This window comes from Salmo salar, chromosome ssa09 (genome assembly GCF_905237065.1).
Source record: "Salmo salar chromosome ssa09, Ssal_v3.1, whole genome shotgun sequence".
NCBI lineage: Eukaryota > Metazoa > Chordata > Actinopteri > Salmoniformes > Salmonidae > Salmo > Salmo salar.
The window spans coordinates 70,240,614-70,255,258 of NC_059450.1; the positions used below are offsets into that span (position 1 = coordinate 70,240,614).

At 43.6% G+C, this 14,645-nt stretch overlaps 1 protein-coding gene across 1 annotated transcript; it reads right to left on the reverse strand.

The window, feature by feature from the left end:
* Nucleotides 1-308: 308 nt before the first annotated feature.
* On the reverse strand, nt 309-9,401 carry LOC106611797 (arrestin-C-like). Its single transcript, XM_014212383.2, has 16 exons — nt 9,286-9,401; nt 8,024-8,057; nt 6,802-6,832; nt 6,511-6,571; nt 6,324-6,368; nt 6,015-6,208; nt 5,265-5,324; nt 5,067-5,143; nt 4,824-4,959; nt 4,594-4,678; nt 4,252-4,324; nt 3,960-4,097; nt 2,111-2,218; nt 1,602-1,655; nt 1,406-1,435; nt 309-679 (listed from the first exon to the last, which is right to left on the reverse strand). The coding sequence occupies exons 2-15, from the start codon at nt 8,029-8,031 to the stop codon at nt 1,423-1,425; spliced, it is 1,083 nt and encodes a 360-aa protein (XP_014067858.1). The 5' UTR covers nt 8,032-8,057; nt 9,286-9,401; the 3' UTR covers nt 309-679; nt 1,406-1,422.
* Nucleotides 9,402-14,645: the final 5,244 nt, after the last annotated feature.

Consider the following 14,645-nt stretch of genomic DNA (forward strand, 5'->3'; position numbering starts at 1 on the left):
GTAAACATCTTTTTATTTTTTTGTTGTTGGAATAGACATGGTCCTGTGTAGCTCAGCTGGTAGAGCATGGCGCTTGCAATGCCAGGGTTGAGGGTTCGATTCCCACGGGGGACCAGCATGAAAATGTATGTACTCACTGCTGTAAGTCGCTCTGCATAGGTGTGTTTGCTAAATGGCTGAAATGTAGAGTGCCACAATCAGGGTTCCCCACAGCCATCTCCCCACCCACTGCTGTCCATCTGTTCATATAACACTCAAATGCTGCTACAGCTCCTTTTGAGATACCATCATGTGTGCAAAAAAATAAATAGCTGTTATATACTCTTTATTGTAGAGTTCACTTGTAAAAAGCAAAACAATTTAAACTACAGAAATTACTTTTGGACCTATGGTGGCTAGTAATTCAATGTGTTTCGTTCAAGGGGACTCAGAGCCCTCCCATCTATCTGCTATATGATGCCATCCCAGTGTGCCCTCATCAGTAGGTGTAATGTTGACGAAGGGTCTAAGGAAGAGAGAAAGAAATGTATATTGTTGTGATCCTCTTGGGTCTCTGCTATATGTTATTGGTGCTTAGTTTCTTTGGTGTCAGTTGGCCTTTCAGCGAGTCTGCTGTTTCTCTTACTCATCATCCTTCTGCATCTTCTGTTGGGGAATCTACTCAAATTTTATATCCGTTCTAGAGGGGGAGACATGGACAAACACAACATCACATCAGCTATCTGACAAGGAATTGCTTGAATATGTGGTTGTTCTGTTCAATAGCTTTTCTCTCTTTTGAGTCCACTATCAAACCATGATATCTTGTGCATTGTACTACAGTAGTCATAGCCGTGGAAAGTAGGGGTGTTGAGGGTGCTGCAGCATCTCCTCCCGAGTGGCGCAGCATTCTAAGGCACTGCATCTCAGTGCTAGAGGCGACACTACAGAACCTGGTTCGATCCTGGGCTGTATCGCAACTGGCCGTGATCGGGAGTCCCATAGGGTGGTGCGCAATTGGCCCGGGGTTGTCTGTCATTGTGAAATAAGAATTTGTTCTTAACTGACTTGCCTGGTTAAATTAAAATAAAATATTTATTAACTATTATTACCCAATCCAAAACATCTTCCCATGGCCATGACAGTGGTATCTCTATATCATCCTAATTGGCATATGTATCCAAGTGTATGATCATTCTGTAGCACAATACACAATCATATCAAGAGGATACATTGTGTTGACATTGTGCACTTCTTTAAGAGCTATTTCTATACCTTGACAGTATATCCAATGAGCAACAATGGAAAATGTTTCTTTAACTGAAACTATTTCAACCCTTTCCCACTATTACCAAATAATAATGCTTTTGTATCCCTTGAAGAAGTGAATATTGGGCCGAAAACGTGACATTGAGAGTGACCTCACCTGCACTACCGAAGCGTTTACTCCACTGGGCTGCAGTTTAAGAAATGCACAAACACACATAAGATCAACATTCTTATGGAAACAATTAAAAACTATAGACTCAATAGAAAACTGAAATTGGCATGCGTGCCAGAATATCATCACGTATGAATCCCCCATTTCACACTGATAAAACAGGTAGTAGAGTTGTACTTACACATCTGCAGGTTTGGGAGACATCAATACCAAAGGTAATTCTACTCCGACATCACTGTGGCGAAAAAAAATGTGCATTATCAGTGGGCAACATAATCATGTTTCTCCAACAAAACCATGCTGACATTCATGTACACTGAGTGACAGAACATTAAGAACACCTGCTCTTTCCATGACTTAGACTGACCAGGAGAAAACTATAATCTCTTATTGATGACACTTGTTAAATCCACTTCAATCAGTGTAGATGAAGGGGAGGAGACAGGCTAAATAAGGATTTTTAAGCCTTGAGGCAATTGCGATATGGATTGTGCCATTCAGAGGGTCAATGTGCAAGACAAAAAATGTAAGTGCCTTTGAACGGGGTATGGTAGTAGGTGCCAGGCACGCTGGTTTGTGTAAAGTACTGCAACGCTGCTGTGTTTCTCACGCTCAACAGTTTCCCGTGTGTACTCTGTGTATATGTCATATAATAAAGTGCATATGTCATATATCAACTCCTGTTCTTACCTGGCTGTTAGGCCTCCCAAGAGGCCTCCGCTGGAGACCAAGAGGTTCACCTTGATTTTGTAATCGACTAAGATTCCCTGCATTCCTTTATCCATGCCAGGACGAATGCTAGGAGAGGGGAGGACAGGACAGGGATGGGTTACCTCAGGCTTTTTGACAATAGATGATGATGTAGAAAAGGGTTTTTATCATAATCTACAGAAGGAGAGCGGGGTGTGGTGGAGCTACACTACCGTTCAAAGGTTTGGAGTCACTTAGAAATGTCCTTGTTTTTGAAAGAAAAGCATATTTTTTGTCCATTAAAATAACATCAAATTCATCTGACATACAGTGTAGACATTGTTAATGTTGTAAATGACTATTGTAGCTGGAAACAGATTCCTTTTTTATGGAATATCTACATAGGCGTACAGAGGCCTATTATCAACAACCATCACTCCTGTGTTCTAATAGCACGTTGTGTTAGCTAATCCAAGTTTATCATTTTAAAAGGCTAATTGATCATTAGAAAACACTTTTGCAATTATGTTAGCACAGCTGAAAACTGTTGTTCTGATTAAAGAAGGAATAAAACTGCCCTTCTTTAGACTAATTGAGTATCTGGAGCATCAGCATTTGTGGGTTCGATTACAGGCTCAAAATGGCCAGAAACAAGAATTTTCTTCTGAAACTCATCAGTATATTCTTGTTCTGAGGACTGAAGGCGAGCCATGCGAGAAATTGCCAAGAAGCTGAAGATCTCGTACAATGCTGTGTACTACTCCCTTCACAGAACAGAGCAAACTGGCTAACCAGAATAGAAAGAGGAGTGGGAGGCCCCGGTGCACAGCTGAGCAAGAGGACAAGTACATTAGAGTGTATAGTTTGAGAAACAGATGCCTCACAAGTCCTCAACTGGCAGCTTCATTAAATAGTACCCGCAAAACACCAGTCTCAATATCAACAGTGAAGAGGCAACTCCGGGATGCTGGCCTTCTAGGCAGAGTCTGCAAAGAAAAAGCCATGTCTCAGACTGGCCAATATAAAGAAAAGAACACAGACACTGGACAGAGGAACTCTGCCTAGAAGGCCAGCATTCCAGAGTAGCCTCTTCACCGTTCACGTTGAGACTGGTGTTTTGCGGGTACTATTTAATGAAGTTGCCAGTTGAGGACTTGTGAAGCATCTGTTTCTCAAACTAGACACTCTAATGTACTTGTCCTCTTGCTCAGTTGTGCACCGGGTCTCCCACTCCTCTTTCTATTCTGGATAGAGCCAGTTGGCGCTGTTCTGTGAAGGGAGTAGTACAGTACACAGCGTTGTACGTGATCTTCAGTTTCTTGGCAATTTCACACATGGAATAGCCTTCATTTCTCCCCAAAAAATATATACTGTCGAGTTTCAGAAGAAAATTCTTTGTTTCTGGCCATTTTGAGCCTGTAATCGAACCCACAAGTACTGATGCTCCAGATACTCAACTAGTTTAAAGAAGGCCAGTTTTATTCCTTCTTTAATTAGAACAACAGTTTTCAGCTGTGCTAACATAATTGCAAAAGTGTTTTCTAATGATCAATTAGCCTTTTAAAATGATAAACTTGGATTAGCTAACACAACGTGCCATTGGAACACAGGAGTGATGGTTGTTGATAATGGGCCTCTGTACACCTATGTAGATATTCCATAAAAAATGAATCTGTTTCCAGCTACAATAGTCATTTACAACATTAATAATGTCTACACTGTATGTCAGATCAATTTGATGTTATTGTAATGGACAAAAAATGTGCATTTCTTTCAAAAACAAAGGCATTTCTAAGTGATCCCAAACTTTTGAACGGTAGTGTATGTCTTGGGTAACTCACTGACTCACAGTGTGGTAGAAGCCAGGTTGGTATCTTCATCCTTTAGTCTGCCGTCCACGGCCAGACCACGCTTCTCTTTGTTGTTGGACAGCAGAGGGATCACCGTGAACGTCTTCTCCAGGGTGGATTCTCCTTTTACTTCCTCCCTGCGCAGGACGACCACACAAACAGGACATTGTGATTCACCAACAGTGAGAATCAAAATATACTTTATTGTTTGACTTCAGTATTGGGTTATAGACATAAGGTTTGGTAATTCGACATTACAGTAGAAATGGAATGAATGTGTTCTTGACTTACGCAAATTCCTCATTCAGAACAGTCTTGGTATATTTGTCTGCTTGGTAAAGCAGCACCTCTGTTGTCTGGTCAACTGGTCAGAAAGATGTGTGTTGGTCAGAAACAAGAGTTGAAACACACACACACGCAATCATGACAGAGAATAATATATATATATATATATATATATATATATGCAGACATTATTCTCCAAAGCGACTTACAGTCATGTGTGCATACATTTTACGTATGGGTGGCCCCATGAATCAAACCCACAATCCTGGTGTTGCAAGCGCCATGCTCTACCAACGAAGCCAATCAGGACAGAGAACTCACATCACAACCACTTTTACGTTGACTCACTTGTTATTTTAATTTTCTTCACCACTTTTGCGGTTTCATTGTTGATTTTGACTTTTACAGGGATTGGGTCTCCATGGAAATAGAGCTGAAAGTCACCAAAGGAAAGCAAACATGTTCAAATAAACAGGTATCATACAGAATGATCCATCAATAGAAAACCAGCACAGTAATCAACGTTCTCCTATGCTGACAGGATACAAGTCTAATCAATGGAAGGGTTACAGGCCTACCTCCTTCTCTATAGAGGCCTCCAGGTGGACTAGCTTGTCAGACATCATGAAGTTCTTGCTGATGTCAGCCTGGGGTCCAGCAGGTATTGTTCCTGGGGCAAACTGGATCTTCCGGATGATCAGACGGCAAGTGTCCCTGACAGGAGAGAGGAAGAGAGGGAGAAAACCATCAGAACACACAATCATCTGATTACTAGCAACAGCAAATGGTATGCACAGTAGTGGAATTCCACTAATACACACTTCTTGTTAATTTTCTCATCAGGGTCGTCTGCCTCATTGGCGATGTAGGCTTTCACCTCATAGTCGACACCACAAGCCTGCAGAGGTAGGAAACAAAGGAGTGATTTGTCTTTGATGAAATGTTAAAATCGAGAGGGTGAAAAAGAAAAATAAGAAATAGAGAGAAGATTAGAGAGTGAGCGGAGGAGAAAAACGTACCTTGCCGACATCCTCTGGTGCTGGCTGAAGGCCGACTGAGCATGGTAGGTTGTTATCAATCTGAAATGGACAGGAAGTAAGAAGTGATCAGGTGTGGATAGATACAAACCAACAGGCTAGGATGTCCATTTCCTTCAAAGGTCCAATGTAGCCGTTTTTATCTCAATATCATATCATTTCTGGGTAACAATTAAGTACCTTACTGTGATTGTTTTCAATTAAAATGGTCTTAGCAAATAGCAATTTCTCAAGCAAGAATCTTGCTAATCTTGTCTGGGAGTGGTCTTAGTAGGGAGTGGAAAACTGAAAACTATCTGTTATTGGCAAAGAGGTATGGAACTGTCTTTCTTATTGGTCTATTAACTAATTTACTTCATTTATTTAATTTACTGCTGATGTCACCAGGCAGGCCAAAACTCCCTCCCACCAAAACATGCTGAAATTTCAGGCAGTCTTACACTAAAAGGGCATTATCATAATTTTACCAATTTCACAGTATTATTCCAACTTCACAGTGTATATATAAAATATATATAAAACACAGGAAAATCAAGTTTTGGACTGCACTGGGCAATTAATGGGAATGTCCATTGTGACAAAAGTCTTTGATGTCTTTTGCAACACCAGCTAAGAGCGCGGACCGAGATTACACTTTGTGTGGCTGAACAGTGAGCAATGCACAGACATAATATATTTTTGTATGATGCCGTGTGAAGGATGAGACGGAAGGAAACACACAGTGAAACTCACATTGAAAGTGAAGGCATGGCCTTGGTCCTCACATTTCTTCAGGAGGGCCTCCTGCATAGGGGTGTTGGCTGGTTTGGTGCCAACAACAGGGTAGATCTGCTGCCTCTTTATCCAGATGTCTTTTCTGTAGTTCATCCCGATCAGATCTAGGTCGTCACTACCATAACGGAAGGAGCATGCTAGATACACCCATACTGCAACGAGATTAGAGATAGATCTTTGATATCAAGATTGAACCTCGATGGGCTGAATTTGACTTCATGCATCTTTCCCGGTTCAATAGACACAGTGAAATCAACTAAATGTTACCTTTCCTTCCTTCAAGTTCAGCGGGGTCAACCTTGACCACCCCATCTGCAAGAGAAGATATATGTATGAAAAACACACACACACACACACGCACGCACGCACGCACGCACGCACGCACGCACACACACACACACTACTCTTAGATTAGTAAAGTGCAAAGATGTTCAGAGATAACTTTATAACACACCGACGATATCAACAGTCTCCACATGGTCCACGAAGTCTCTCTTCCCCAGGTAGAGAGCAATCTGGGAAAAGGAGAAAGGGAGAGAGAGAGGTTACTTCCTATCTGTAATCAACACCATATAGATAGGCCTAATCTCAGTTATCTTGATGGAGCCTGAGGAATCGCAGTGCCGTTTGTAAATTGGCTCGGTTAGAGGAAGCCTATGGATTCCTGCTCTGGTATGCGATAAGTGCATCAGAGCAGGCCCCGACCAGTGTGTCTCACAGTTATGATATCAGAGGGGGTCCTTACCGATCCGTTGCCGCTGGTCTTCTTGTAGATCCTACAGAGAGAGGGTGATATGAACTTTAGACACTAGATTGGATTCAACAAATCTGTATCATGCAATGTAACTATTCATTGTGTCCTCCATCCATTGTAGGACACATGGTGTCTTAACCTAAACCCTGTCATCATTACAATCTTCCATAGCTTGCTCCCATATGCCCTCCGTCTAATTCCACTTAGTGGTATTAGTTAGTTATCGTCCCTAGTGGCAGTGGGTCTTTACAGTCTTAAAACGCACTGCACTTTTTGTGATTGCTATCCTTACTGAGCCATCCCAGTACTTTGCTTAGTGACCTACCCTAACTAGCCTGCTGTCAGCTCCAGTTTAATTAAAAGATGAGGCCTCTACTCCCCCTCCCTCCATCCCTTCCTCCTCCCACTGAGGCCCTGGATTGATTAGTACCCAGGGTGGCATGGGAGCCACTGGCATGACTGGTACAGCCAGCTATCTTCACGTAACAATGAGGCAACCACAGGTCTGTCTGAAGGGGAACCTGACCTATGCTTTGATCTGGTCACAATAGAGACACTGCTGAGGGTGACTCCACAATGACTTGCGTAGCATAAACATTTTCTCACAAATGTTATTTCATATGGTATCTCATAATATAATCCTATCAGTTCAATATTCCTAATATCCTTTTTTACCTCGCCTAATCCCTTATATCAGTTTATCAATCAATATAGCATGCATCGCTTGCCTATTTGCTCACATCTTTGCTCGTGTATGCTGTTAATTCTAAACTGCTCTATTCCGGATCTAATCCAGAGATGATCCGTCCTAATCAGGTTCTTTCTGGATCCTCTTAACCTTAGAAGTATCACACATCCTTACATGACACAGGCAATGTGCTAAAGGTAGCAAAGTAATTACATTGACATTTTAGTCATTTGGCAGACTCTCTTATCCAGAGCGACTTACAGGAGCAATTAGAGTGCTTTGCTCAAGGGCACATCGACAGATTTTTCACCTAGTCGGCTCTGGGATTCAAACCAGCGACGTTTGGATTACTCGCTCTTAACCGCTTGGCTACCTGCTGCCCTAATAGATATTCATAATCTAGCGTCTAACTGTTCTGTAACACAGTCTATGGTTTAGTATGTTCTGAAAATAAATTCTGCCTCTATATATCTATAGAAATTAGCCATTGTTGGTAGGTGATTGGTGAATTTAAAAGATACTCACTTTGCCATGTCTGTGATTAATTGGATGAGGTTGTCTGTAGAGGTAGAAAATACAGTTTAATGAACTGCATTAGGATACAATAACAAGAAACACTCTTCCAAACAAGATAAGAGTCCTCCCTGGTTGCAAATTAATTATATGGTGGAAGCTGGACAATTTCAGCAGAAAAAAAAAATAGTATTTGATTTGATTAGTCTAAACCAGTGTAACTAATCAGTGGGAGATAAACATGATGCATTGGTACCTTAATCTGATTAGCTAGGCTGGTAATTAGACAGATCAAATCAAAGACAAATTACCCACTGGGCAAAAACTGCTTGAATAAATGTTGTTTCCACATCATTTCAACAAAAAATGTTTTTTGGCGATGATCTTAAATCAACGTGGAAATCTGATCGGATTTACAACAAGTAGACAAGGGAATTTCATCTTTTTTTCACCCAACTTTTAACCTAAATCCAATGGCACGGTGACATTTGTTGTTGATTTCACATTTAATTCACGTTTAGTTGACAACTCAACCAAATGTAAATCAAAAATAGACCTTGAATTGACATCTGTGTACAGTGGGTAGTTTGTTCCAACTCTTATTTGCAACCAGATTTAGCTAATGCCTAAATGAAATTGGCTACTGCAATGTAAATATGCTTAAAATGAGCTCGGTCCGAGATAACTCTCTGCACTGTCTATTTCTGACTGAGGCTGCCATTGTCAATACAGGTGACAGATGAATATATTTCAAAATGGGCACATCACATGTCCTGTACATTCAAAGAAGTTGGTCAAATCCACCCTGTTCTACAACAGTTTTTTGATAATACTCTGTGCCTAGTATCAGTTTTAAAGACCCTTGATAAATGATATCTGTAATGAAAGGTTAAGACAAATGTTCCTTCCATTCCATGACAACAAAGCAAGGTGGGCAATTCCAGCCCTGGGCAGCTTCAGAGTGTAGGTTTTTGATCCAGTGGATCCCTAACCTGAGCAGGGCTGGAACTAAAGCTTGCTCACACTGAAACCCATTTTCAATCCTTGCAGTAAAGGCTACATTGGCACGTCCATCCATCTCCTAATCAGTCATTCCTAGAATCAGCATGATAGTTATCACTTAAGATATAAATTAGATGCAGATACAGTTTTCTGAGATGTTGACAAGATAAGATGTCATGCACGACATGATCCTCCATGCATGATGTCATCTTTCCCCAGTAGGCTATGGTGTTGATGTGAAGCAGGGTCCGCCGGTCTTGCGTTGTACTCACCTCAGTGTCTTGACTGTGTCTGTTGTCTGGTGTTGCTGTCCCTGTAATCCGTCACACTGTGCCTGCGTAGCGAGTTTTAGCATCCACTACCTTCCGTCCTCCACCTTTATACCTCGACCTCTCAACCTCGCCACCCTCCCCTTGGCTTCCCCTGCCGTTATAAGAAGCTACTTTTAGGCCATATCCTATTAATTCATTAGCTGGCAGTGTTTTTTGGGCTACAACAGGGTTACAAATAAGCAGAGAAGGTGACTTAAAAGGATTAAATCCTGAGTACCTTGTTGAATAGGTGGGTGTAAGGAGTGGGGCTGTTTGGTTGGATTAAAGGGAATATGATCAAATCAAATGTATTTGTCACATACACATGTTTAGCAGATGTTAATGCGAGTGTAGCGAAATGCTTGTGCTTCTAGTTCCGACCATGCAGTAATATCTAACAAGTAATCTAACAATTTCACAATAACTACCTAATACAAACAAGTGTAAGGAATGAATAAGAATATGTACATTTAAATATATGGAGGATCGATGGCCGAACGGCATAGGCAAGATGCAGTAGATGGTATAGAGTACAGTATATACATATGAGATGAGTAATGTAGCGTATGTAAACATTATATAAAGTGGCATTGTTTAAAGTGACTAGTGATACATTTATTACATCCAATTTTTAATTATTAAAGTGGCTAGAGATTTGAGTCAGTATGTTGGCAGCAGCCACTCAATGTTAGTGATGGCTGTTTAACAGTCTGATGGCCTTGAGATAGAAGCTGTTTTTCAGTCTCTGTTCCGCCTTCTTCACCACGCTGTCTGTGTGGGTGGACCATTTCAGTTTGTCTGTGATGTGTACCCCGAGGAACTTAGAACTTTCCACCTTCTCCACTACTGTCCCGTTGATGTGGATGGGGGGATGCTCCCTCTGCTGTTTCCTGAAGTCCACGATCATCTCCTTTGTTTTGTTGACGTTGAGTGTGAGGTTGTTTTCCTGACACCACACTCCAAGGGCCCTCACCTCCTCCCCGTAGGCCGTTTAACTCACGTTGGCTGCGGTGAAGGAGAGTCCACAGGTTTTGGTAGCGGGCCGTGTCAGGGGCTCTGTATTGTCCTCAAAGCGAGCAAAGAAGTTGTTTAGTTTGTCTTGGAGCAAGACATCGGGGTCCTGCTCCCAGACAAAGGTCTTGTCCTTTGTCAGTCTACACGTCTGTGGGCATGTTATCCTGTCTGGGTCCATTTTGGGCTTGTATTCATTGTGGTGCCTTGGCTTGCACTATGAGTCAGTACAGAAGGATAACAATACCATTGGGGGATGCCACCACACAACTGGCTTTGCTCTCTCCCCCAGTGTGTGTATGTGAGGCATACAAGCCACATGTCTGTCTGTCTGTCTGTCTGTCTGTCTGTCTGTCTGTCTGTCTGTCTGTCTGTCTGTCTGTCTGTCTGTCTGTCTGTCTGTCTGTCTGTCTGTCTGTCTGTCTGTCTGTCTGTCTGTCTGTCTGTCTGTGTGCCCGTCAGTCTGTATCTTTCTGTCTTCCTGTCTGTCTGTATCTGCCTGTCTGCCCGCCTGCCTGCCTGCCTGCCTGTCTGTATTTATCTGTCTGTCTGTATTGTGTATCTGTCTCTCTGTATCTGTCTGTCTGTATCTGCTTCTCTGCCTGTCTGTCTGTATCTGCTTCTCTGCCTGTCTGTCTGTCTGTATCTGCCTGCCTGCCTGCCTGCCTGCCTGCCTGCCTGCCTGCCTGCCTGCCTGCCTGTCTGTCTGTCTGTCTGTCTGTCTGTCTGTCTGTCTGTCTGTCTGTCTGTCTGTCTCCGACTCATAATAAGCCGCTTAGTGGACATGTCTGAATCTAATGGTAGCTGTCACGTAAAGGGAAATCAACAGTGGAAACAACCTCCCCTCCTCTGTTTTGGTAAAAAGCTAAGGGATGGGTCTGGACAAATGTAACCACTCTCAAATTGATAGACAGATCTATGGATGCAAGGGCTGACCATCCAATATATCAAATGATAGTTTTACACATGTTTTCAGGCTATACAGTACAGTGTTTGTTTACATTCACAATGTTTACAAACATTGGAGTAAAACATGCTTATATTTTCGGTTCTAATTGGGTACGACAGTTGAACTAAGCTCATGAGGCATTTATAAGTTATATTCCTCAAGAATCAATGGGTACAATATATATACAACGTATGTGGACACCCCTTCTAATTAGTGGATTTGGCTATTTCAGCCACACCCGTTGCTGACAGGTGTATAAAATCGAACACACAGCCATGCAGTAAAATAGCCTTGTTGAAGAGCTCAGTGACTTTCAGTGTGGCACTGTCATAGGATGCCACCTTTCCAACAAGACAGTTCTATCATGGCTCTGGCAAAGACCTAGATGTAGACATAGGAGGTGGATAGTACGAGTCTCAGAGTTTATTACAGTACAAGGGGCAGGCAAAAGAGTCATAATCCAAATCAGAGTTAAGCAGGTACAGGCGGGCAGGCAATCGGTAGGTCATGGCAGGCAAAGAGTCGTAATCCAAATCAGTCCGGCAGGTAGAGGACTGCAGGCAGGATCAGGACAGGCAAACATTTCAGAACTGGGAAGACTAGGAAAAACTAGCACACATGCAACAAGGGAACACGCTGGTGGGACAAGAGGAACTGGCAACAGACAAACAGAAAACGCAGGTATAAATACACAGGGGATAATGGCGGAAGATAGGAGACACCTGGTGGGGGGTGGAGACAAGCACAAAGGTGAAACACAGGTGAAACAGATCAGGGTGTGACAAGTTGGTCAAATTTCTGCCCTGCTAGAGCTGCCCCGGTCAACTGTAAGTGCTGTTATTGTGAAGTGGAAACATCTAGGAGAAACAACGGCTCAGCCGCAAAGTGGTAGGCCACACAAGCTCACAGAACGGGACCGCCGAGTACTGAAGCATGTAGCGAGTAAAAATTCTCTTTCCTCAGTTGCAACACTCACTGTCGAGTTCCAAACTGCCTCTGGAAGCAACGTTAGCACTGTTTGTCGGGAGCTTCATGAAATGGGTTTCCATGGCCCAGCAGCTGCACATAACCCTAAGATCACCATAAGCAATACCAAGCGTCGGCTGGAGTGGTGTAAAGCTCACCGCCATTGGACTCTGGAGCAGTGGAAACGTGTTCTCTGGAGTAATGACTCACACTTCACCATCTGGCAGTCTGAAGGGCTATTCTGGATTTGGCAGATGCCAGGAGAACGCTACCTGCCCAAATACATAGTGCCAACTGTAAAGTTTGGTGAAGGAGGAATACTGGTCTGGGGCTGTTTTTCATGGTTCGGGCAAGGCCCCTTAGTTCCAGTGAAGGGAAATCTTAATGCTACAGCCTACAATGACATCCTAGATGATTCTTAATACACTGCTCAAAAAAATAAAGGGAACACTTAAACAACACAATGTAACTCCAAGTCAATCACACTTCTGTGAAATCAAACTGTCCACTTAGGAAGCAACACTAATTGACAATAAATTTCACATGCTGTTGTGCAAATGGAATAGACAACAGGTGGAAATTATAGGCAATTAGCAAGACACCCCCAATAAAGGAGTGGTTCGGCAGGTGGTGACCACAGACCACTTCTCAGTTCTTATGCTTCCTGGCTGATGTTTTGGTCACTTTTGAATGCTGGCGGTGCTTTCACTCTAGTGGTAGCATGAGACGGAGTCTACAACCCACACAAGTGGCTCAGGTAGTGCAGCTCATCCAGGATGGCACATCAATGCGAGCTGTGGCAAGAAGGTTTGCTGTGTCTGTCAGCGTAGTGTCCAGAGCATGGAGGCGGTACCAGGAGACAGGCCAGTACATCAGGAGACATGGAGGAGGCCGTAGGAGGGCAAGAACCCAGCAGCAGGACCGCTACCCCCGCCTTTGTGCAAGGAGGAGCAGGAGGAACACTGCAAAATGACCACCAGCAGGCCACAAATGTGCATGTGTCTGCTCAAACGGTCAGAAACAGACTCCATGAGGGTGGTATGAGGGCCCGACGTCCACAGGTGGGGGTTGTGCTTACAGCCCAACACCGTGCAGGACGTTTGGCATTTGCCAGAGAACACCAAGATTGGCAAATTCGCCACTGGCGCCCTGTGCTCTTCACAGATGAAGCAGGTTCACACTGAGCACATGTGACAGACATGACAGAGTCTGGAGACGCCGTGGAGAACGTTCTGCTGCCTGCAACATCCTCCAGCATGACCGGTTTGGCGGTGGGTCAGTCATGGTGTGGGGTGGCATTTCTTTGGGGGGCCGCACAGCCCTCCATGTGCTCGCCAGAGGTAGCCTGACTGCCATTAGGTACCGAGATGAGATCCTCAGACCCCTTGTGAGACCATATGCTGGTGCAGTTGGCCCTGGGTTCCTCCTAATGCAAACAATGCTAGACCTCATGTGGCTGGAGTGTGTCAGCAGTTCCTGCAAGAGGAAGGCATTGATGCTATGGACTGGCCCGCCCATTCCCCAGACCTGAATCCAATTGAGTAGGTCTGGGACATCATGTCTCACTCCATCCACCAACGCCACGTTGCACCACAGACTGTCCAGGAGTTGGTGGATGCTTTAGTCCAGGTCTGGGAGGAGATCCCTCAGGAGACCATCCGCCACCTCATCAGGAGCATGCCCAGGCGTTGTAGGGAGGTCATACAGGCATACTGAGCCTCATTTTGACTCGTTTTAAGGACATTACATCAAAGTTGGATCAGCCTGTAGTGTGGTTTTCCACTTTAATTTTGAGTGTGACTCCAAATCCAGACCTCCAAGGGTTGATAAATTGGATTTCCATTGATTATTTTTGTGTGATTTTGTTGTCAGCACATTAAACTATGTAAAGAAAAAAGTATTTAATGAGATTATTTCATTCATTCAGATCTAGGATGTGTTATTTTAGTGTTCCCTTTATTTTTTTGAGCAGTATATATATATTATTTTTTTACCCCTTTTTTGTGGTATCCAATTGGTAGTTAAAGTCTTGTCTCATCATTGCAACTCCCGTACGGACTCAGCCGTGCGTCCTCCAAAACCAACCCAACCAAGCCACACGGCTTCTTGATACAATGCCCACCTTAGCCGGAAGCCAGCCGCACCAATGTGTCAGAGGAAACACCGTACAACCGTGTCAGCATGCACTGTGCCCAGCCCACCACAGGACTCCCTAGTGCGCAATGGGACAAGGACATCCCTGCCGGCTAAACCCTCCCCTAACCCGGACGATGCTGGGCCAATTGTGCACCGACCAATGAGTCTTCTGGTCACAGCCGGCTGGGACAGAGCCTAGACTCGAACCCAGAATCTCTAGTGGCACGACTAGCACTGCAATGCAGTGCCTTAGACCACT